Raw genomic sequence first — 26,964 nt, 5'->3', positions numbered from 1 at the left:
ATTACAGAAATAAAAGAAGAGTGATACTTTAATCCACAAATATCCAGTGACCGATTTCATCGCTTTCGCGACATCTTCGAGACTGGTATCTTTATTATGAAATTTAATGTATTTTTACAAAACAGAGATAGAGAATTCAAAATTACATGACAGTAAATTCAATTAAATTGTTTTTTGTTTTAAGGATCATTAACAAAATGTTTCGAGTTAACTAATGAGTTGATATAATGATATTTTAATGAGTTTAAGAATTGTATAAGCGATAAAACCGGTCACTGAATATTTGAAGTTTGTGGGTTAAAGTTTCACGAGTTTTTTTTTCAAAAATAAGGAAAAATATAAATTGGACGTAAAAGTTCATGGTCAAAACCACTTAGTTGACATAATTACATTAATTTTACCGGTAGGGGCTGGTACGAAGGTAATAAAAACGTTAATAAGATATTGTTAGAAATTGAATAATACAACCAGAATTATCTCCTTCTCGTTGTATAAAAAAATATTTCAACTAAAATATTACAAAAACATTTTTTTTAAGTATTACCGAAGGCATAATTTTACGTAGAAATAAATGAAAATGTCACAAAAATTTATGTGATTTAAAATGCTTGAATTTCTTTTCAAAAACAAAAACTTTTAAATTTTATTTCGAGCATTTTAATTTTTAATCTATTATCTTAAAATTGTATGAATAAATTTTAGTTCAATAATTAGTCTTTATATGAGAAACGAGATACAAAAGTTGAGTCTACATTTGAAATTGCGTAATCTGCCAGTCGAATAGTAATTATATTTTAGTTGTAAAAAACTTTTAAGTATGTTTTTAATAGATATGACATTAAAAATTGTTGTCTTTATTTAATTGTTTTTTTTATTATTGCGCGGTTTTAAAAAACATTATTTTAAAATAGCAAAATCGTATAATTTCCTCATTTTTCGTGCGTTTTACCCGACTTTCATATCTTTTTCTGTATATTTTGTGTTTAATTTTTAAGTATTTTAGCATGCATTTTTTTGTAAATGCCCCTTGAGCGTTAATGAACAAAATAAATAAATAAATAAATAATAAAATTTTATACTTTTATGCGGATTTATTTTAAGACTTCTAGTCAGTAAAACCTGTACATGTTATTCATTAGGTGTTGACATAAAGTGTGTCCGTTTTTGTTTTAATATAAAATAAGCACCAAATGGAAACAAAATCGTAAATATTATACGCCATTCGAAAGAAAATTTTCTGTTCTACAAGAAAGTGTGTTTGATTTACAATACATGTATTATTTTATTTAATTACAAGCCTCACAAATGGAATGTTACGTTGACGAAAGTGAACATTTTCGACAACTCCTTCTGTTCGCGTTCAATCGAGGGAATAAAACTGCCAAAGCCGCATGCGATATTTGCGCAATGTACGGTGAAGATGCTATGAATTATTTACTAATTTGATGTTTTTTATGCTGTTGTGTCTTCTTTTTTGTGTTAAATTGTGTTAATTTGTGTAAAAACGCAACACAATAATTACTTCTTTAAACAAATTTTGCTACAGTGATTTGAAATAATTATTCAGTGCATTAATGAGTGCCCGCATTATATTATATTTGGTAAAACTCTCTCGTGGTAATATATTCAAATGGGTTTTATCCAAATACGGCAAAAAAATGTGTTATTTCATTATGATACAGTTAATACAATGTTACAATTGCATCTGAATATTTATTATAATACTAATTATATGTGACCACAAACATCATACTTCTGCTTCGTTGAAAGTAATCATATAATAAATGGAATGTAATGCCAATTTCTTACTTATCTTTTGTTTATTTATTAATTTGTGGCAGAAGCCAATTTTAGAATAATTGCATAAAAAACATGCTTAGCTGGAAACCAAATTTGAAATTCGTACAAAAAATGCCAGTTGGAGCAGTAATTAAGAGTTTGTGTTTGATTCAACATTTTTTCGTCAGTGTGTCGTATTTTTAATTATTTTATTTAAATAAATTATTATTATTTTAATTTCACGTATCATTTCAACAAATTTTACTATTTTTCTATCAGTTTATACCGTTTTCGTCGGCCTCGTGGAGTATTGGTCAGCGCGTTTGCCTACCATGGAAGAGAAATTGGGCTCGATTCCCGACATGGTTGACATGAAATGTTTATTTTTAAACAACTAGAATATTTCATAGTCCCTGGACTGGTACCTGAACCGTAGGACTGATCATCTTACCTCCATGTTACAAAAATGATCAAGATATACTGCGACTGCATTTTTGTTACATGAAGGTAAGATAAGGGACATTGAAATTTTCTTTTGTAAAAACATCCATTGAATTAAAATTTCATGTCAACTTTGATTTGATCGATTTAATTTATTATTTATGCAAAACATTTTTTATCTCTTATTAAATACATTTTTGTTATTTTTTTAGGTTAACATTTTCTTTTATTTCTTTCATACTTTATGAACATTTTTTAGATCTTAATTTTAAAATGTACTTTTAATTTTCTTATTATTTTAGTTTTTTCTGTAGATATGAATTGAAATTTTCGATTTACTTTGTTTAATTTTTTATCTTGTTTTGATTAAATTTATGAGCACACACTATTTTTATGTGTGTTTATATTTTTTCCTATCTATAAAATATATTTAAGTATTGACTTATTTACTAGCCATTGGGCTATTCTTTTATTTTAGTAGTACTATTATTTTACTCTATTTTCTTACTTTAAAAAAAATATTTTTTTAAACCATTATTATCTGGTTTTGAGTTTTTTTTTCTTAATAATATTTTTTAAAGCATCAAAAATAAAATAATACATGTTCATTATTTTATACGTATTATATCTGTACTCTATAATTTGATTATTAATTAAAACTAATGTCTGAGCAGCCGATGACAAACTATTATTGAATAGTTTATCGGGACAAAATATGTTTCAATATTTTGTTATCTTTATAACGTATTAATATTGTAATAATGTGTATATTTTATTGAATAAAGACCTCTTGCGTGGTAGGCAAACGCGCTGGTCTAATGACCGAGACCATTTGAACTAGACCGAGGAGACAGACAAAAACGTATTGTTACAAATATACTAGATTTACAAAAATAAACGTATTAGGGATGGAAAGGTGAGGAGTTACGAAATGAAAGATTAGTGAAAGAAAAATAGCCCGACGTAAAGAGACAGATTAATCTCAACCGATTAATAAACTCACTTTATACTTGAACTAACGGGGCTTACCGACTTGTTTAGATTTTCGACTAAGAGACTCGGCGATTATTATGTGTTCTGCATCTCTATTGTATTTTTACTTTACACACACAGTATTCTTTATCCGCTCGGATACAGTCATTTTTTCTTTCCTCTTCTTGCGGTGCCTTTTTGCGTCCCCCCGACGCGACGTTGGCGATCACTCCTTCTCTGGTGCCTTGCCTTCTCTGGTGGATTTTCTTGTCGGGGTTACCTTCCCTTAGCTGGTTAGTTCTGGTTTGGAGGCGCCAGAAACTCGCCCTTGATTTTCTCGTCATATGCTGTGATCACACCGTTGTGAGTGTGATCCCATTGCCCGGGGTTCGCGATTTCGACACTAACGAGTTAGACTAGTCAGTAGTGTTGCCGGTAGAATGCAACTGGGCGTTCGCAGCATTTTAAAGAATTCAATTCAATTCATTTATTTAAATATAATATCTACATTACAAATATTCAATACGTACATATTATTAAAAAATTCCTGAGAATCCTGCTCCGGAAAACCCCTTCGGATACTTGGAACAGATCATCATCCAGAGCGATGTTGTTCAGCATAGAGGTAGCCCTTCCAACAGGCATAACCATAGGCAGGCTGGTCCTGTATATCGGAATATGAAACAATCTATGTTGACGCTGTCTTAAGTAATTATCAGAAACATACAAACCAATGCTCATCGTAATCTCAGAATTATCGATCACACCGCGCAACAACAATCGATAAAAATGTGTGGTCAAATACACATTCCTTCTAGTCTCTAAACTGTTGTAGCCAAGCATACCCTGGAGAAACTCGATCAGATAGAGCCAAGGATAATACCCGCACTCTCTTATGTAGAGATACCTCAGAAACTTCTTTTGGATTTTCTCTATCATAAGAGAGTTCTTCAGTTCATGTGGCCCCCAACTTATCGAGCCACTTTCGAGTCTACTTCGCACCGAGGAGTTGTAAAGAGTTCTCAAAATATACCCTTCAGCAAGATGTGACTCACTGCTACCCTACTGACAGTTCAAACCCCATTTTATCTTCAATTTGTATTAAAATAATACGAAAATGATGTCTCTTCATACGAGATCGGACACGAGATGCACTATAACATGAAGCCTAAAATGTTTATTAATTCAGTCAATGTTATACTGCACGGTCAAGTGCATTGTTAGAAAATACTCGTTCAGTGTTCAATATCAAAGTGCAAGCTTGTAAAAGCAGCTAATGGCTTATGCAATATTAAGCTAAAAACGCGGTTCCGGTATGCACAAGCTGATTACGAAACATTTTTACATTCGTGAGAGAAAGAAGGGACAGTAATTCATTGGCAGAAAGAAACCTTTCACTTGTATTTGAATAAGTGTTTTATTATAAAAAAACTAAATGATTTTATTTACGAAATATATAAACTTTATATGCATATTGCGGTTAGAAAATCAATTGAGTACTCATGCCCTGTCTTCGTAATTTAAGTTTGAAAATTTAATATTTATCATCTCTACTGTGTCCGGGCGTATGAATAATACCGTTATGCGTGTGAAATAGTACCGGTATGTATATTGGAATTATTTTATTATTTTTGATCTTGCAATATCAAAATTCATTTGTAAATAGAACTTGCAATATGTGTAATCAGAAATTAAATTGTATTGATATTGATAACATATCTTTACCTTCCTTTGAAAATGAAATTCCCAAAATTAATTCAAGTTATGATGTTGCGCCTTGAATCCGCAGCCTATATTATGCAGGTTATGTGCAGTTCTGTATGTGGGCACATAATAAATGTATACTGTATGGTCAACTATAGTTGTATTTATTTATTATGGATAACTTATATAGCGCCATTTTCGTAATAAAATACCTCAAGGGCGCTTTACATGGTGATTCTATTGTTAAGTTAATTTAATTGAAGCTTTAAAATTTGTAATTTAATGTATTATGTATATTAATGTATTATTTATTATAATGTGCAACTGTGTGGCCAATATTCAAAAGTAGATATATTTTCAATAATATGTACTACATTTACATTTACATTTCTAGTAATATTATAAGTTTTGTATGCTTAGTTAGTTTATATTATGTATAATTTTTATGTGACAACATTTACAATAACAATATTATGTGGAAGCCTCTAATTGGACTTTATGATATGTATTTATAAATGTCTGTTGGTGTTAACGAAAAGGCGGACTGTAAATGAAAATCGAATTTCATTCAGTTTTGTTATTGGGAAATATTTGAGAAAGGATAGGAATATGGAATGAAAACCTACCTTTAATATAATCTGAATGTTCTTCAATTTCTGGCACTGGATCACAAAATGAACTATAAAATGAGACAATGTTTTCCACGATGCGCGCCGATTCTAACCACTTTTTTTATCCGATTTTATGTCAAGTCGAAAATGTTGTCTTGTTTTTGTTCTAAATTCGAATCTTCTAATTTTGAATATCTTCCATCTTGATGTTAGGTAGGTACCATAAGGATGGGTCAAAAGAAGGATGGGAATGAAAGGTAATCGGCCAGGAATAGTATCGATAAATGCTGTTATTTACTTAACAGTTGGCTTTCCAATGAAATAAAATAAAATGAAAAAATAATAAAATAAAAAGAAAAATAATAAAATAAAATAAAATAAAATAAAATAAAATAAAATAAAATAAAATAAAATAAAATAAAATAAAATAAAATAAAATAAAATAAAATAAAATAAAATAAAATAAAATAAAATAAAATAAAATAAAATAAAATAAAATAAAATAAAATAAAATAAAATAAAATAAAATAAAATAAAATAAAATAAAATAAAATAAAATAAAATAAAATAAAATAAAATAAAATAAAATAAAATAAAATAAAATAAAATAAAATAAAATAAAATAAAATAAAATAAAATAAAATAAAATAAAATAAAATAAAATAAAATAAAATAAAATAAAATAAAATAAAATAAAATAAAATAAAATAAAATAAAATAAAATATATCATCATAGGTTGGGAAGGACGCTATAAAACAAACCTTTATCTTCTTTCTTCTAAAGGCAAAAAAATACCTTTTTAATGCACAATACAACAGATAAATCACGTCGATTTTTTTTAATTGAAACAATTGATTATTTTTGACATCCCACCTTACCGCCTATTCATTTTCAAATAATCGTGCTTTTTCATTGTATTTTTTTTTAATTCGGGATGAAAAATAAGTATCCTGTTTCACTTCTCACCTCTTCGGCTATCCCTATCCAAAACGATGTCAATAGATAGCTCCGTTGAGACGTGAAGGAAACATAAACAAACAAACAAACAACAAACAAACAAACAAACAAACAAACAAACGAACAAACAAACAAACGAACAAACAAACAACTTTTTGCATTTATAATATTAGTATGGATAGACGGGCGGCATCAACTGGCAAATGTTGGCAAATGCACTAAATTTATTTAACTTAGCTGGCAGAAGCATGAACTTATCGTCCTACCAATTTGGACATCAAGAGAAAGGTCAGAGCGTATTTGAGATTGAATGAAATTCCCTTTTTTCAATGCGTGGTTTATATTACATGTTCAATAATGTAATTTAATAGTAGAAAATCATATGTAACTAGTAACTTATCATAATCTCTATAGAATACAAACTGCTAATCCATAAATTCCCACCTTTAATGAAAGGTGATACGCGTAGTACATTAATAGAAATATTTTACTATGTCGCTTAGTAAGAGTAAGTCATTTATACAGCCATCAAAAAGTTGTGTACCAAATTTATTTTTAAATAAATTCAGGAGACCTCAAAATTTATGATTAAAAAACACGGTATTATCGTCAACTCCTCATCCACACGTCATGGTGCATAGGGTACACGTAGCGTATCTCTATCATGTGTTAGAGGAAGGTATAATAATTAGTCTTTCGCTTCCCGTGCACCGGCACGAACTGCCAGGGACGTATACGTGGCGTATAGACCATTGCATCGGTATTCCAAATTCAGCCTATCTGGATCATTTTTGTCACGTGGAAGGCAAGGTGCCGGTCTAGAAATAATGAAATATTGCATTGTAGAACCACCTTAAAAACACATATTTCAAGTTGTCCTTTTGAGAAATTGAATCCAGGACCTCGAAAATGGTAGGCGAACACGCCATCCACTTTACTACTACGAGGCGGACTTGTTTTCTTTATTATATTATACCATACTACCTTAATACAATAAAACCTTGTTGACCAGATATTTATTTATTTTAAAGAAACAAACAGTCGATAATAAAATAGTAACATTTAAAAAAATACAGTTCAAAGACAGACCAGCAAAGTTTCTAAATAAGAATCATACATATTATTAAATTGTGTTACAACAAAAGGGTGTGTTTATGTGTATTTGTAGATGAGTATTTATGTGTATTAGTGTAGGAGTAAGTGTTCAGGTGTGTGTAAGTGTGAGCATCATTAAATAGTAAGTGGGATTGTATCGCAGCCAGAAATAAGGAGTCTTAATTTATTTTTAAATAAATTAAGGGGCATGTAAAATATATATATATATAGATGAAAAAAAAGCATTTTAGTTAGAGGAAGAACGATAGAGGAAAGAGTGTTACATTGTTAAAAATACACATTCATTTATTTATTATTTATTTATTTCGGAAATTACACGTATTTCAAGGCCAGACCGCGAAATTTCAGAGAAACATTTTTCATGGTAAACTTTTTGAAAAAGCATAATAATTTTTTTTCAAAACTCTTTTTTTATGATATGAAAAGGGAGTATTTTTTTTATTTCTTTGACTAGCATCCCTTGTGCAAACACCTACCCCATCCCTACAAAAAAAAATTGAGATAAAAAACGTATTTAACCAACAAAGCGATACGCACCGGACGCATACAAGGGAAGCAGCTGGGTAGGAGAAGGGGCAGGGGTTTGTAGAAGAGATAGTAGTGCGAGATTTTAAGGATATACTCTATTTTTAGATATAAAAAAACATCTAAAACGAGTTTTTTGAAAAAAAAAATTAGGATTTTTTATGGGGAAAGTTCCTTATAAGTTTCGCGGTCTGGCTCCTGAAACTGATAAAATCTAAAACACCGTGTGTTAACAACGCTTTTTATATTAATTTCCTGACTTGTTCCGTGTTAAGTCGGGACTTGACCATAGCGAAAACTTGTTTTCTCATACTTAATTTTTTTGTTTAATAAAAAAAGGCCAATATTTTTTTTCAAATTTTATTTTTATAAATACGTATATTTTACGTTTCTACCTCTCTATTTGAGGAAAATGGCTATATCGTGAGAATAGTAGAAATCCGCTTATATTATTATTAAAAAGATAAATACTTGAGTTCTTATTATTTACTCAAATATTTCAATTGTCAGATCATTTTCTAAAAATCGGAAATAATTTGTGCTGGAAAAATGGAATTCGAGTTGTGGTTAAGTGGAATTTAAACCTCGGACCTTTGGCCACAATGTTACCACGAGACCACAACCCGGTTTATTTAATATAATACATTTTCAACGTTATTCTCGATTTGCGAAAATACCCTAATGAACTTTCTTTATCTTTAGAACGTGTTCTATCTTTAAATTTCGACAGAATAACAATGGATTGATTCAGACCAAATCTACTAGTCGTTACTTCCATTTTCGCCCATCTTCTAGAGACGCGACGGTCAACCAATACATCGGAAGTATTGTTTACAGCTATGTTGTCTACTATCTCAGGTTATTATTTTATTATATCGCATGACTTTTGCATAAAAGTAAGACCTGTGTTAGAAAATAGCAACTGTCCTGTAAGCTCTAATTAACTCGAATAATTTAATATGTGGAGATCGCGGAATGGCGGAATCTGACAACTTGACTTCGTAATGAAAAGAAAAGTTTGTGGACGAATTTCAACTAATTAATTCTTCATTAATTCTAAAGCTATAAACACATTTTTTCGCCTTACTCTCCCAAATATGCGTTTCTCCAATAGATCACTGTTTTTAAATTATCATTTTGTTTACGCACCTTATGGTGCATATGGTACTGCATTGGTACACCAACTGCAGCGTATCTCGATAGTTTTTGTTACATGAAGGTAAGCTGATCAGGGCCAATGAAACACTTCAGTGAAAGCACTCCCTCTACATTCCCGATAACCGAGGGGCTTCCTCTCAGTTTCACTGGTAAAACAAAAAAATCCAAAACCTTTTTTTTTATTGTTTCGATTTCAATTTCATTGAACTATTCTGCTTTCATTGCCTCTTTAATTGGGAGTTTGGTTAATTATATAAAGGGCTTATATCGGATTAAGTTATTCTTCCTTACAGCCAAATTGCGATTCCACGAACATTAGTAATAAAAAAACAAACGAAAAAACGTCGCGGAACGCGCCAACCACGACAAATATTTTAATATAATATTTTTTATGGGCTTTGTAAATACCGTCCTTTTTTCTCTACAATTTTCTATGCCCATGATTTCAGTAGAATGCAGAAAGCTAGCTAAGAGCTCACCCAGATTCTCACGGGTGATGGGTTCATGAGCTATCTGCATCGCTTTAAGCTCGCCGAGATCGACAGATGCCCATGCGACGATGAAACTCCTCAAAATGACCCTCACCTGTTGATGCATTGCCCGTTTTTCAGCTATCAAAGACAACAGCTGGAGGCGCGATGTAGAAGCCTGGGTGAAGATCTAAGCGAAATCCCATCTGTGATAGGTAATAAAGAACTCACACGAGAGGTATTATCATACATGGTCAATATAGTGCAGGCAATTGGTAAAATAAACCAAAGTAGGGAACAGAATGCCGAACACCCTTCTAGTGGAACGGAAGGCCTGTTATAAACCTAGTATATTAAAAGCAAGGTTAAAAATAATGCAACTCCAATATTAAAAAAAATACCGTCCTTACCGGTAATATGTATCGAGAAAGGAATTTATTTATGTTATAATAAAAACAAATTATCACTCCGTTACCCCTTAGGGGTATGCAAAAGTGATAGAGCGCCACATCACTCTGTCTTTGCATACAGACCTCGCTTCCTCTAGCTGAGCGAAACGCCCCCTTGTGGGCGCTGAAGGCCTTCAGGGAGGGGGTAGGAGACCCAGAAAAAATTGGGTGGCATTGAGGTGGTCTAGGGGAGCGATGGCTGATTTAAAAAAAAGACTTTTAAAAGGTACGATTGATCCCGGCCGGTATGGGATTTTCTAATGTATCGACTTCTCTGCCCCTCCAAATGCTTTATGCTGAGCAGCTTTTTAGGGGGCTTTGAAAATTGTTTATTTTCAAAGTGGACGATGGGCGGTGGGTGAAATAAATTTGAACTTATGCTGTACATTCATATTTTTTTTAATATTTCATACCAATGATAAAACTCTACGTATTATTTATTTTTTTAATTGCCTTATGATTAATAAAAAATATACAAAAAAACACTGTACATTGGTGATACAGTATGGAAGTATAAAATGAACAAACAACTTAAGATACACGCAATATCGTATTATCTGGAAAGTTGAGAATTTAATAACATGTAAACAAGATAATTGGTATTAGCTAGATTCATTTTTATTTGTGTATTTATGACATTGTATTTTATATGGCTGCAGCCTCTATTTAAGTTCGTCAAGCACCTAATTATGAGACGGAAGGCCTCTCGCGCGAACTTATTATGTACTCGGGCAACCTTACCTACCATTACATAATTTGAGTACGTTATAATCGATCGTAATTATTTAGTAAGTGTATTTATTAGTGGAAATATCAGATTATTCTTTACATTCTCTCTCGCATCCTTTCTAATCGAGTGAGCGGGCGAGTCGGGTTTTCTGTTGCCGCCAAAATAAAAAATAAAATGGCCGCCGTGGGTGACAGCTCGTGGCTCGTGGCAATGGCCTCCGTATTTCGTCCCGCCAAATCGGAGAAGCCGCTGAAGACTTCGAGAAAGTTCTCGGCGTTTTTGCTACACTTTTATATCTTTTTGTGATTCATGATGTTATTATGGCAATGCGCTCTGATACTGTTGCCCGTTACGACGCTACCGCTGGCGCTAGTATTGTGGGCGTGGCGATGAAGATGTAAAACTATGCGCCGATGGAATATTAAATTTGCACAAACTTCACATTTGTGGAAATCAAATATTTCTTTGCGTTTTTTTCAGTTTATAGGCGCGACTCTTATTTGTGAACCAAGTAAAATTGAGTACTCACATCAATTTTCAGATAATTTGTTTATACGGTAAGTCCACTATTTTTTTTTTTTAATTAGCCCAATTCTATTTTAAATTATTGTACACTCTCATAATTCCAGCTATAGGTAGGTATGAAACAAAAATATTTAAGCATTCCTCTCATAGCTATCTGTGGTAATTAAAAAAACAATCTAAAAAGTAACTGGTTTTCTTAATATTGACGGTTTCTTTTGTACTAAACAACTCTAATTTTTTCTAAATTTCAGTCTCGAAAAAAAATAGTATCGGCATATAACACATAATATATTTATGAATTATTTTTTAATTATTTATTCAACTTTTCGTACATGATGTTAATTGTACATTGGCGTGTTTATTTCCAAATGGCAATTTCTTTCAACCAAAATGTAAAATAAAAGTTTTTTTTTTATAATTCAAGTTACAAATCTTATTCAATATAATATATAATGTAAATAAATGTTTTTTAAAAATAGAAAGAAATGTATTTGTGTATAAATTATCTTAAATCAATACCATTAATCAATGGGAAAAGGGAAAAAAGAGGAAACAGGAAAGGGGGAGAGATTAAGGAAGATTAATAATATACCATCGTTACTGAAAAAAGTGGCATTTAATATTCCGACCCGCCTGTTGCGAAATGATTATGTGCTGCTCCTCGATCAGCACAGCACAAACAATGGCTTTCATGCATCGCTTCATGCGTCCCCGATCGTGTCGTATTGTGAACTCAACTTAGGAACTGAATTTTTTTGGTGTGAGTTTTTCTAGATTCAAACAATATCAAAATAGATCAGATCTTGTCTCAAGATCATTATTTTACTTTACTTTGTCCTTTCAAATTTTTTGTGAATTTTATTTTTGTTGGTTCAACCTGCATATTTAAAAAAGTGTATTTTATTGTTACTCAACTGAAGGAGTCCGTAAATAAATAATATCGGCGCAATGTGCAAGCGGAATGCATTGTGAATGGCCAAACATCAGAATGTTGTACCTACAAAATTCCAGGAGATAGTTATGAAATATAAAATAAAATATCGCAGGTGGTAGCACACTCTCCATTCACATGACTAAATCGATAGATACTATCGATTCCTGTCCAAAGACAACCTTGCCACTCTAGTTATACATAGACAGCAGTAACAGAGTTTCCCTCCAATTTTATTCGCAAGGCGATGACCACCGCCATTTTTGTCACTTTCTTTACTACTTTCATATAGGTGATCTCTTTGTTGATACATATAGTGAAAGAATTGTTAATTATTGGAATCATTTGGACTGTAACGTGACGAATTAAGTAACAAGCGACTTTGTTAAACCTCTCTCATACAAAATATTGTAGCCACACACAAGATTACTGATTTGAAAAGCTATTATTATTTTCACGTAATGGCTTCCCAATAGTTTGACGATTGGATGCGTTGATTATACTTAACAGCAATTTATATTACATTCGTTTTTGATAACTGCGATTACTTACAAAGAATATTAAATAACATTTACATAACACACAATAGATACGGTATGCTTTACGCTTTTATATTAACGATATTATTATTTTCATGTATAAAAACATGATAATTATTATTTTATTGAAACACACCTAGGCTAGATTATACTAGACATTATCTTTGTATAAATACCTAGTTTGTCCGTGACTTAAGGGATGAAGAATACAGTTATGAGTGTGATAAAGAACCAGAATCCTGCAGCTCACAATGACCGTACTTCTCAGTAATTACCGGCGCGATAAAAAAATATTATAGATAAGTGTTGGTTAAGGACTTATAATCGACGTGATAATCATTGTGATATACGTCTGTGATAGAGCGCCTGGTACTTTATAAGAAAAATATAATTATTTATTTTCTAACGTATATTTATTTTATAATTATCTGTTTATGTGTGCCCTATTTCAAGATTCAAAATATTTTTTTTTTTAAAGTTAAAATGTTAAGAATGCACTATTATCGAATGGCTACAAACCCTTATATTCTATCTATCTTCTAATATATAAAAGTTAATGTTTGCATGTGTGTCCTCGATGGACTGAATAACTACTGGACCGATTTATGAGTTGTTTTCAGTGAAATGTAGATCTTTGCCACGAGAATGTTTATAGCTATTAAAATCTTCATCGTATTAAATAGAAAAAAGTGTGGAGCGTAAATGTTTTTTTATCCATCACCGGGGTTGCATTTGACGAGAATGCATCTAATAAAAAAATGGGACGTGTTATTTTAAGTATATTAAAAAAACTTTTTTTTTAATATTTACAAACAACATTTGTTTTTTATAGATCCCAATCAGATTATTTCCTTAAATTCCTTATAATTTCTACCTATTTCTTTCTTTTTACTGGATTTTTGGTAATACTAAAATAACATCAACTAACATTCAATGCATTTTTGAACATCGCATTCATGAATAAAGTGCACCCTTGTTGGTGAGAAGAGCGAGCAGAGTTTGACATTTGCAAACAAATTGCCATTTTTGAAAATTATATTTTTATGTTCTGGAATTCAAACATAAACATGTACTCAGGTACCTACTTAAATTCTAGATTTGGAATTGAATCATAAACAAGTACCTAGGCTCCTTACTTATTAACGGAAAATTACACCATTTATGAAAACCGAACCTGTTTCTTTAATTACGTAAAAGTTTTATGAAACAAACTTTTTAAGTACAACCTCATAATGTTTTATATTTTGATGAAATGCAGTCTGACTTTTCTTCATACACACGTATTCCCGTATTTTCACCCTGGGTTATGGCAAAAAACTCGGACAACAAATTTTCACAGGCTTCTATTGAGGCCAAATTTGTACCCCCAAGCGCGTTGGCCATAGGCAGGAACAGGTAGTAGTCACTTTCTGGCGCGTCATCAAAGATGTGTGCGGCCTGGCGTTGTCCTGATGAAACACGATTCCTCTCCTATTCCCAATGCTGTCCGCTTCCGTTCGATCGCCAGCTTCAAACCGTCTAGTTGTTCACAGTAGAGGGCAGAATTGAGCGTTTGGCCATAGGGGAGTAGCTCATAGTAGAATATTCCCTGCCAATCCCACCAAACACACAGCAACACCTTTCTGGGCGTCAGTTCTGGCTTGGCCACGGTTTAAGCCGCTTCGTTAGCTTTTGACCATAATCTCTGTCGCTCGAAATTGTCGTAAGTGACCCACTTTTCATCACCAGTCACCATCCGCTTCAGAAATGGGTCGATTTTGTTGCGCTTCAGCAGCGATTCGCAGATGGGAATTCAGTCCATGAGGTTTTTTTGTGTCAGCTCGTGTAGCACCCAAACATCAAGCTTTTTTAATCTAGCCTTTTGCAAATGGTTTAAAACAGTCTAATGGTCGATATTTAGCTTCTGGGCGATGCTACAACTACTAAAATGACAGTCTATCTTGATATTTTATTTTTAAAAAAAAGGCAAATTTCTTCCTCTGAAACCTTCATTCTCGACGCACGATAGTTCACGACTGAACCGACCAAGCGCAATACTGTCGTGACGTGTGTTGGATACACTTATACCTTTACAACGGCGTATCGTATGATCCAATGTGATCATTAATAAACGTTTAAAAACTCGAAGTTTAAAAAAAGAGCGCGAAATACGAAATTACTCTTTCCCCAACCTATATATAAACTATTTTTTTTTTAAATAAAATATCATCGGGTAATTTTGCTTTATGTATAAAAGTATTAACCAAGTGAGTTAGTACTGGTCCCAATACAAGTATTTGATTTTTTATCTCGGTCATTCTTACATTATCTATTCCAGATGTTTTACTGTTTTTAAAAGTTTTAACAATTTCAGTGACATCAACTAGTTATAGTTCTACATTATCTCTGGTCATATCAGAAAGTGTTGCTCTCGGCAGTTACGTGCTTTAGGGGTATATTTATTTAGGAATATTAATGGATTTTACATCACAATTATGAATAATATTAGAAATATTATCATTCAAATACAAAATTAAATTAAGAAAATGAATAAAAATGTATTTTGAAAAAAACATTAATTGCATACTATAAAAAAGACCCGTTGCATTGTGAATGCAATAATAAGCCTCAAATTTCTTCGAAAAAAAACCTCGGCTCAATTGACAATGAAAAGTATTTGGCTTGCAATGAGAGCTTTTTGTCAGAAAACGAAAACGAAATCATTGTTAGGACAGTCATTGGCATTGATTTCGACTGCGGAGAAAATGAAGTACTAAAGATAATGTTGCATTTAGTCGAGGCGGTGACGTTTTCGCACTTGCATTTCTAAAAATTTGGAAAAAACTGGAAACAATGACTAGATTCTTTACTATAGGCTTTTGTATCTAATTGTGAGATGTTACTATAATGTAAGTATTTAACAATACTTACATTATATTGTATGCAGATGCTATTAGATTTTTTCAATAGCAACCGTTGGTTGTTAAAGTCAACATAAAATATTTTGGATAGTAATAATTTTAAAAACGCACAAATTATAATTTTCAGTCGACACCGATACCGGAATCGTAATCGAAAATAAAACCAAATCCGAAACTTATTTAAATAAGTTTAAAGTTACTTCAAAACGCCCAAAATTAGGCGTTTTTATTTTTAAACCTTACGAAATCATTCAAATAAGTGTTAACACAATGAAATAAAAAGCATAAATTCAATAAGTAAATTTCTTACTTTTCAACGCTTTTTGAATCGATGTTATGTTATACATATAACGTATATGTAACAGTTCTTCAATGTACGCCTATTGGAACTTTAACGTATCAACATAAAGGAATTGCAAAAATACAAATACGAACACTCACGAGAACTTAAGAGTCACGAGTCATAAGATGCACCCGAGTACAGCCAAACGTATTCTGACACATCCCGACGACAGGTTTCGGCTAAGCCAAGTTTTCGTCCGAAACCGGAACATTCAGTGATTAGTGATCTCGGCCCTGACCGCAGGGGCGAATCGTCCAAATAAGCGATTATGCACAGCTTACCATTATATTTGACTTTAGATAATAATGTTTTATAGTAACTATGTTTATGGGAAAATAATAAATATTTATTATAAATTACCACCACCGTTTATATCTTCCTAAAAAAAATATCTATAAAGTGTGGCCAGCGCCCAGCCCGTTCTCAGTGAACGACGAAACTAGCTTATTCCATCAGCTTATTTCTTCATACAATAAAGTACATTATATTTTACGTCTGTAACCCAGTCGTGGATTTTTAGTTCTAAAATTAGCTTGCAAATTACAAACATTATTTGAAGATTCTCTATCCGAAAACTAGTATTACGAACATTATTTCCTAAGTATTATTTTTCTTTGATATGATACGTTGACATATTATAATGTATTACATAGGACACGTGGCGTTCGAAGTGGCTGTTTTTTGCAAAAAAGAATTGGCCAGTACTCAGTGTTGACATTTCAATCATAATGGAAATATCAGCTGAATTTCATTGTGGTATTTTTTAATGAACTTTTGTACAAGTATTGTAATAAAATATGTAGTGTTGAATAAAGCTACGTAGGTATATCGCGAAATTAATAATATTTGTTATTTGAATTGATTTTCACAAAACCACAGAAAAAATAGCCGTTTGTAATTATATCATTCATATTTATATTATGTACTTATATGTAGGTACAAAAATGATATTTTATTGTAGATTACCTATAAAATAAATCACCGCTCGCAACTGGACCCTAGGTCATAAAGTTTTGTATCGTCTTGGATTTAGAATCATAATTTTTTACAAGGATATGAAAGTTTTCTAGTTCATTACTCGGAGCCAAAAAAGGTTTATTGTGTTAGATATAGTTTTATACCTACTTTAATGTTGCAGATATTTGTGTTACTTTTATGTGTTTACTCGTGAGAATTTATTTCAACCAAACAGAAGTTGATATACCTACCTTTTTGACCATTCCTTTACTGAGCTTTATAAATAGTCTATGAAATGTAATTACACGCTTATGTTGACAGCTTTGTGAAGCCAGTTTATAAAAATATTTTTGCTTGAATTTGTCTTTATTGTTACGCAAAAAAGAAATTTTCGTATTTCTTTTGCCGGTAAACGACAAGTTGGATAGTTATTTAATTACTCTGTACCGTTTAATACTTTTTATTACATAACGCCATAAAAAACGTTGTCGTGATTCAGAAAATAAGTTTTAAATAAGAAATCATTTTATTGACTAGACGAAATATAATTATAGGTCTAATTCGAGACTTGTTGGAAATAATAAAGCTTTGAATAGATTAGTTCTTTAATCATATATAGTATTTTAAGACTATATTAAATATGCACTTACTTTCTTGTCCACGGGGCGTGGTGAAATGGTCAGCGCGTTTTCCTGCAACGCAAGAGGTATTGAATTCGATTCTCGACATGCTTGACTTAAAATATCAATTCAAAACGGTGTTTTTACACTAGAATATTTCATAGTCCCTGAAGCGTAAGAATCATTTAACAAAAAATATTAAGATACGCTACGATTGGTGTACGAACGCAGTTTCCTATGCACCATAAGGTGCGGAAAGGAACGATGAAGATTATTTTCTAATTAAGAACATCTCCCCAATGTGCAAATAATATTGTACGAAAAAATAAATAAATGAAAATTGTATGCCTAAATAATTATACACAACTAGCGGCCCCGACAGACGTTGTCCTGCCCGAATGTTGGCTTGCCTGCTATTAGCTTGGAAAAAGACTTTTCATTGATAAATAGGTACTAGGTACTTGTTAATGGTTAAATTTCAAAACTGAAAATTTATAATATTGATATATTAAATTTAAGTAGGTACCTAGGTACTTTTTTATGGTTGAATTCCAAAACACAAAATAATTCATTTTCAAATATATAATTATTTTTGCAAATGTCAAACTCGGCTCTTCTCACCAACAGGGGTGCACTTTATTCATGAATGTGGTTTTTAAAAAATGTATTGAATGTCAGTTAATATTGTTTTAGTATTTCTAAAAATTCAGTAAAAATAATTAAATGTGAAGAAGTTATAAGGAATGTAAGGAAAGAATCTGATTAGGATCCATAAAAAGCAAATGTTGTTTGTAAACAATCAAAAACAAACTTTTTTTAAACTTAATAAATCAACATCTTTCCATTTTTTTGTATTTGCATTCTTCTCGAATGCAAACCTAGTAGTTTGATGAAAAAAATATTGATGCTTAATTTTTTCAAAGATCTACATTTCGCTGAAAACGGAAGGAAATCGGTTAAGCCGTTTAGGAGTTCACTGACATCACACGTACAGAAGAATAATATATATGAAAATATGAAAGGTACAGGATATAAAGGATGGATTTAAAAAATATGTATTTTATCCTTTTAATGGTATCTGAAGGGAGTTCACATGACCTACATTTGATATTAAGGCTTTACTTTCCAAGATACCTGAATAAGAAAATGCAAACATTAGATAAAAGGTGGATGTCACTCAAATACTGGAAACAAAGCGATAATTTTACACTAATAAAAACCATTTTAGATTATTTAAAACAGTATAAGCTATTTACATCACGCAGGTTCTTTTGTATTTATAAATATATTTAAATATCCAAGAGGTTTTAAAACTTAAAAACTTTATTTATCAAAACTTCAATTTTTTACTATTTATATGATTGAATCGGGTTGTGTTCCCGTGGCTAGTGTCTCGGACTTGCGAATCAAAGGTCTGCGGTTCGAATCCCACTCTATCCCGACTTGATTCCCATTTTCTAATGATAAGATATTTACAACTCGTTGAAAATGGCCTTTAAAATGAAATATTTCGGTAAATCATTAGAACGTAATTATTTATTTTTCCTTCAAAACATTAAAAAATCATTATTATATACAGATATTCCTAATAGGAAGTAGAAAGATACATCATACAAAATGTATAATATATCGATAGGGACGTCGTGGTCAATTTTTTTAAAGTTCGAGATTAGCAGTTAGCAAAGTTTGACAAATCTGCTTTCCTTCCATTCTTTTACTGTTATATATTTTGATATTTTTATGATTTTTTCATTAAGTATTTTTGTTTGTTTGTTTTATATATATATATATATTATTTTTCTATTGATTTCAATGATCCTATCATTTTGTTTTTTTTTTTGTTTTTTTTTTCGATACTACCTACTATGTTTTACTATTATACTTTAATTTCGTTCATTTTAATGATACTGTTATTTGTATATTTGATTATGTATGAATCTTAATTTATATAATTTACATTTTAATATTTATGTCTAATTATCTTTTTAAAATTGTATTCTTTGGAATTTGATTATTTATACCCTTTTTTCTGGATTTTTATAATATTGTATCACATGTCATTATATTTTAATCTAATTAATTTTACCATATATTTTTTTGTTATTTATTATGGCTTGACACGGGCACAGCCTAAAAAGTCTTAATAAGTTCACTTATATTTAAATGAGTGTAATTTTGAATGAGTAAATAAATAAATATCGGCTTTTAAATTAAAAAACCTAATGCTTAAATTTAATGTTTTGAAGACAAACGTTCAGAAATCTTCATCAATCCCAAAACACTTGGTAAATTAAAAATAATGAAAATTTTATAGACATCTGAATGTACCTACATGCTGACGCACGTAAATTTGGATTTAAATTTATTTCGCATGTTTTGAAGCGGTTACCAATTATTTTATATTTCGTTTTAATCATCACATTTTTTAACAATTTAATAATATATGTAGCGTGTGTTCATACATGCTTCAGAAATCAACCAACAAAGATTCGTTTCTTCGTATTGGCATTCTTTCCATATGCGTACCCAGTGGTCAGCTCCACAGAGAGCTACTTTAGAAAACTATTCTTATTGCAACGTATCTATATTATTTTCATTACATCGAAAGTAATGTGGTGAATATTACGCTTCACCTTATTTTATTATTCCCTGGCGTATCTACGTCCAGGAATAATAAAATATTACTATCTAAAAACACCTCTTAAATCAATCTTTCGTAATTCGAAAGGTCAGGAATAATTATTATCGATAAGAATTCACAGGGAGTATTGATAAAGGCACATAAAAGATGGGCCACAGAAAAGATGGGTCGACGACATTGCCTCTATTGCCGGTAAACCGTGGATGATGAAAGCGGGTGATAGGAAGGAATGGAGACGTTTGTAAGAGGCCTTTATCCAGCAGTGGAGAGAATAAGGCTGCAGAAGAAGAAGATTGATAAAGGCATTGAAAAAACAATATAAAAACCTAGAATGTGCCTATTGAAATGAGGATGATCAGATATTTTTTTATTTGTTGTTAGACTATTAAACTCAGCCAAAAAAATAATATTATTATCTTACGATAGTATTATCAGCGCTATGATTTTTTTAACGTCACAAGTTCTTGTCGGTGAGTTCTGCTGCTGGCTGAACTGGCTTCCTGTAAACCGGCAATCTATCACATCACTCTGTTGATTTATTTGGAAGAACTAGTTGAATTGTTTTTTTCTTTTAATAAATAATTACGTTCTTATGATTTACATAAATATTTTAATTTTTGGGGCCGTTTTCAACGAATTGAATAATTCACTGAAAATGGGAATCGAGTTGTGGTAGAGCGGGGTTCGAACCTCGGACCTTTGATCCGTGAGTCCGTGACGCTAGTCGTGGGACCACAACCCGGTTCAAAGTAGTTTGTTTTTATTAAAATGTTTCATTCTTTTTTTCTTACATTTTTAAGAAACTTCGCCGTAAAATTTAATGCTCTAAATTTTACCGCGTTCAGGAAATCATTTCTCATATCCAATTTCCCGTAAAACTAAACTTCCTCATTTCGTAACTTACTAATAAAATGTTAGTTACTTGATTTTTTTGTGATGTACTAGCTTTTAATGTTGTTATCGGAGAATAGAATTTTCCTTACAAGATTTCAGATCGTTTTTTATTTTTATTTTTTTGAAATGCAGCTTATTTCTTAAAAGATAAAAGAAATTTTAACACACCTTTGTTTTCATTTGTCAACCGTTTACCTTACACAATCATCGAATATACTTTCAACCGTAAGAGACGAAAAAAATACATTTTTTATAAATACTTTAATTTTGTCAGTCTTCAATATACATTACTTCTTTGTTTTTTTCCGTGGACAATTATTTACAACCAGTCTGGTAATCGAACCGATATTATTATTTGATCGAGGCAGTTTGGAAAGTTGTCGCAGTTAAAATAAAGTTGACAATAGCCCTGGCCGGTTGGCGGTTAACTGTTGGCGGTCGGCGGTCAGCGGTCGGCGGTCGGCGATCGGCGGTCAGTTGTCAGGAGCGGATTAATTTACCAGGAATGGGCGGCTGAAAGGTATTTATGCCCAGAAATAATATACTGAGGAGCTGCTATCACCTTCGGGCTCCAGATAGTCTGAAAAGAAAGAGTTTTTTTTATTTAATCTAGTGACAACGAAAAATAATACTATTCAAATCAAAATACATTACGTGTTAACATAATAAAATGCTCATTTCAATAAAATTAACAATGTAAATTATTGACGCCTACGGCTTAAACTTATCAAAATCATTTGTTACGATATTTGAGTTTGTCCAAATGTTCGTAGACTAAAGACTGGATTTCACCCCCTTGGGAGTCATTAAGATTAACAAATTACAACAGGGATGGAGAATACCTTAAATAAGGGAATATGGAAGTCTAAGCATTTACAGGGCTTATGACCAAGAAGAAGTTTAAAAATTGAAAAATTGTTTACCGGCGTTGCCGAGTATGTGAAATAATTCAGTCAGATGATTCTCTTCATAACAAAAAAAGGTTTCAGCTCTTTGACTTCTCTAAAATCAACAAATGGAAGAATTGAAGAAATATGGATGTTCAAACATGGGCAAAATTGTGAATGTTACCCAATGACAGGTCATAAGCCCTGTTAATGCCTAGACTTCCATATTATTTAAGGTATTCTCCATCCCTGTTGTAATTTGTTAAAATCATTTGTGTTTTTGGGACATGTAATATAGTGTAGATTTTTACTTTTTATTTAAATAATTCTTTTCCTTATAAACCATTTCACTCACGATACACGGTATATAAGATTTATTTATTCCCGTACCTACCGAATTTAAAAAGCAGCGAGTTTATTTTTCAATTACTTTTATCTTTAGGTATGTCTCTATTTTTCGGCATTACACCGGAAAATTAGTTTTTTTTAGTTTGACAACTGATTTCTGACTGGTTTGTTTGTTTTGGAACAAATTCTAGTCCATTTAAATATTGCTTAAGCTAAATTTAGAATAAAGTAGGCATAACCTTTCTTTATATTATAAAAGTAATACGGCTCTTTAAAATACTGTCGAGTAAAAATATGTTTTTACTGTATTTTAATTTTAATTTTTTATTACTTAAAAGAAGCATTAAAAATATATTTATATTTATCATTTTGAATTCCAGCAAAAACGGTCATTGCATTGGCCGCGCCCCTAATACGTCACGATTCATGTTAATTTTGAACTTTGTTTGTAACCGTTAAAATTTTAATAGAATATCGTAACGAATCTTGACGTCACAATTATCAATGCCAAACGTGTCGCGTTTTCTAGGGATGTATTTTTTTTCCAACATATTTTTTAAAGTTATGTATTTCTCCACAATATCCACATTGATTTTGAAAATACATTTGATTTTTTAAAATTCATTTCATATACTTTTATTGTTATTCGTAGTATGTGATATTTGCCTATTCACTGAAATTAAACTAATTTGATCTAGTAAATATATATTAAAAGTAAATAACACATGCCACATGAACTTTTTCAATTCATTGTCGATTCATTTCTCTAGAATATCCATATTGATTTTGAAAATACAATTAATTATTCCAAATCCATTTCATACATTTTTATTGGTATTCGTAGTATGTGATATTTCCCTATTTGGACTGAATTTTTTTACTGGACAGTATTTTATAGACCTTTATTATTTAAAAAATGTTTTAAAAAACCTGATGTTCCCCTAATAGGGAGTGTATTTATATTCCAATTAAAAATTGACACTCCTCATTTTTTAGTGTTTACTAAAGTAGTTACCTTAAGGGGGACGTGAGAGATGGCGATAGGTTGCGCAGCCCATCCAGCAGACTTTGCTTCCCATCCAGCGGGCTTTGCCTCCCAACCGGCCGGTTTAGCTTGCCAGGCGGCCGGCTGGGCTTGCCAGGCAGATGGCTGGGCTTGCCAGGCAGATGGCTGGGCTTGCCAGGCAGATGGCTGGGCTTGCCAGGCAGATGGCTGGGCTTGCCAGACGGCCTGTTTAGCTTCCCAGCCCGTGGCCTTAGGAGCCCACGCAGGCTTGGCCAGGATTATCGGCTGGTGAGATATAATATATGGAGAACCCCAGGCGCCGGATGGCGCTGCTGTTACTGAAACGGCACACGCGAGAGCCACGAATACAAAAGACACCTGTAAAGAAAAATAATCAGATCGTGCAGCATCAATGTATTTTAGTGTTATTAATATAAAAATAAAAACACTTCGTTTTGAAAAGCATAATATTTAACAAATTAAAACAGAGATGGAGAACATTTCAGAAAATATAATATAGAAGTCTAGGCATTTTCGGGGCTTATGACCTGTCATTGGCTGGTTTAAGTGGTCACTTTATACACTGTGTTACATCCACTATTTTTCCTATGTTTGAACAACCATATTTCTTCAATTCTTCCATCCGTTGATGTTGTAATTTGTAAATCTTAATGACTCCCTAGGGGATGAAATACCGTCATTTGCCTACAAACATTTGGACAAATTCAAAATATTGTAACATCCTTTAAGCTCCACAAGCTTTCTCATCAAATTTCACCTTAAATAATAAATAAATTAATTACTTAATAATAAATCAAATAAACCATTTTCCCTAGTCCTTTTCCACATTAGCCCACTCCTGTTTAATTTTAGAAGGGCAAATGATCGAATTATAACTCCTTCACTCCATACAACAAACACAAAATTCTAAATGACGTAAAGACTTAACTTATTACTTCCATCTGTATTAGATTGGTATTAAATAGACACTGTTAAAATTAAAAAATAAGATAATCTTCATAACTAAATAAAAACCTTGATAAGAAAGCTTGTGTAACTTTGAAACCGGTCGGTAAAAAAAAATACGTTTAGTGGTAAGTAACAAAGTATTTTTATTTTTATTTTTATTTTTATTATAATTTATTGAATGACCACAAAGTTAGTGCTTCAAATATAAATTTTATAAGCACAAGATTTTTTTTTTTTAACAAGCAATCACGATTTTATATTCATATTATCGTGTGGTATGTACCAAAGTAAACATAATGAGGAAGTTCAGTGTTATGGGAAATTGTATTTAAAAATGTATTTAAATTATATATAGTAAATAAAAAAATAAAAGAATTAAATAAAAATAAAAATAAACTACTTTGAACGACATCACAAGTTCTTGCGGATCAACTAATAATAGAGTGTTGTGATAGATTTCCGGCTTATACTCAAAAGAAACATATTTCATTGTAGAAATAATCATCATCATCATCATTCCCTTTCCGCACCTAATCTACACGAATTTTTGTTACATGAAAGTAAGATGATCATTCTTACCGAACCCAAGACCTCTTGCATGGTAGGCAAATGCACTGACCATTACACCGCGAGGTTGACGAGGCGGAGAAAGAATGCACAAAGAAATTGGCCTGCTCACGGTAAAGCGACAAATAAAATATAATGTTGCAATTTTTATACAAATAATAATTAAGGGGATAAATAAAATAAAAAATATAATCAAATTTGACCAAAAATGTCATTGAGGTGATTTTCACAAAAATGGCGCTATATAAATTATCCAACTATATATGAAACTGGGGATTCAAAAAAAATAATATTATTAACGGGGAAAAAAAGGCTCAAAACTCATTGTACGAGGACTGAAATTGTACAATGAGTTACCCGAAGACATGAATCGGCTTGAAATATTTCAAATTAATTTTGAAAAAACGTATTCTTGGGAATTTTTTGTACTATTGTCATTCAAAGTTATATCAGTTCTTAAGATTTTATGGACTAAATAAAGCATCATTAAAATAAAACTTTTGAATCCCAAACATTTTTTTTAGGGAAGAGTCAAAGCAATGTTTACTCCAATAGCAAATTATAAGGATTTTTTTTTAATAATGCAAAACAATACGGGTGTACAAGTTTTACATATTAGATTATTTAAAGTTCTAGCAGAAAAGGCCAAAATATAATTTTTGACCATTCGTAGAATTTTTTTTTTTTAAGGAAATATTTGGGTTCTTATTATTTACCCAAATACTTTGTTTTTGGGGCCATTTCCAACGAGTTGTAAATAAATTATTAAAAAATAGGAATCAAGTTAGGGTAGAGTGGGGTTCGAACCTCGGACCTCTGATCCATGAGTCCGCAACACTAGCCACGGGACCACAGCCCGATTCAACGAGTCAACATTTACAATTTTCAAAAGTTAAAGTAACGATATTACATTATTTAAATAACGAAACATGTTGTCCTAGTAAAGCTAACCACAAATATTATATCGGTATATTACAACATACACACTACGTATAAATAAAATCTAAGATTATTGTAATTATGTTAAATGGAAAATATAAAGCGAAATTTATAATAACTCACAGCGGGCATGTAAACTTTTTATTCGAAATTATGAATAATGATGTAACGTTATTTCATATAACCTAAAAATAATATTCGACAGCGAGTAATGAGTAAATTTGATAATTTTATATTCGCTTTCATTTTGCGATGTTTTTAATAATTACAAACAGAACATGCTTCGGAGAGTTTTCATTATTATTTATTCAAAGAGAGTATTCAAACGCTACAAAAGTACGCTGAAAAGATACTAATAAAAGATGTTATAACAAAAAATTTGCCGCAAAAAGTCGCAATTTGAATACAATTTTGGTTTTGGTGCCATTAATGGTTCACAGTTTAATGTTTTAGTATTATAAAGCATTCGAAACAATTGAAAGAAAGTAAAATCAGGTATTCAAAGAAATACTTACGAAAGAATTCATCTTGTGATATCAGGAACTACCTCTTCTTGGGGTCTTCCAAAACTGCACTGGCTTGAATATTATTCCTCGGATCCTTTATACAAAGGGACACAAGGTCGATTGATGCACTGTTATTATATGTTGTTTTTTTTTTTTAATACCTATGTATTTCTGGCACGTATTAATTTCTTATAAGTTGAAAAACTGCAGCAAGTCAACCCTTTATAAGGCAGCGTGAGATTGTTCACGCGTTAACAAAACAAAGTACATCGACAAACCAATCATTTAATTTTACTTTATTTTATTTGGAAAACCAACAGTTCTACATATTTAAAGTTTACATTAGGAAATATTGCAAGGACTCGGGACCAATAGTAGGCTTCCACGAATTGTACAAAGTAAATAAAGAAATACAATATAAATACGTTATACATTAAGTGTTAACATAATTCGTCCGTTTGTTGAAATAAGAATAATAA

At 31.4% G+C, this 26,964-nt stretch overlaps 1 protein-coding gene across 1 annotated transcript; it reads right to left on the bottom strand.

Annotated features, from left to right (window-relative positions):
* Positions 1–21,505: 21,505 nt before the first annotated feature.
* LOC148282447 (uncharacterized) lies at positions 21,506–26,585 on the bottom strand. The gene is made up of 3 exons (XM_088225080.1): positions 26,495–26,585; positions 23,514–23,882; positions 21,506–21,843 (listed from the first exon to the last, which is right to left on the bottom strand). Exons 1-3 carry the CDS (start codon positions 26,504–26,506, stop codon positions 21,760–21,762), a joined length of 465 nt encoding a protein of 154 aa, XP_088081206.1. The 5' UTR covers positions 26,507–26,585; the 3' UTR covers positions 21,506–21,759.
* Positions 26,586–26,964: the final 379 nt, after the last annotated feature.

The sequence above is a fragment of the Micrasema longulum genome, unplaced genomic scaffold, assembly GCF_059751315.1.
Source record: "Micrasema longulum isolate JH-2025_06_02 unplaced genomic scaffold, ASM5975131v1 h1tg000328l, whole genome shotgun sequence".
Taxonomy (NCBI): domain Eukaryota; kingdom Metazoa; phylum Arthropoda; class Insecta; order Trichoptera; family Brachycentridae; genus Micrasema; species Micrasema longulum.
Note: the sequence above shows the minus strand (reverse complement) of the source record. Positions and strands in the feature narration are given on the sequence as shown.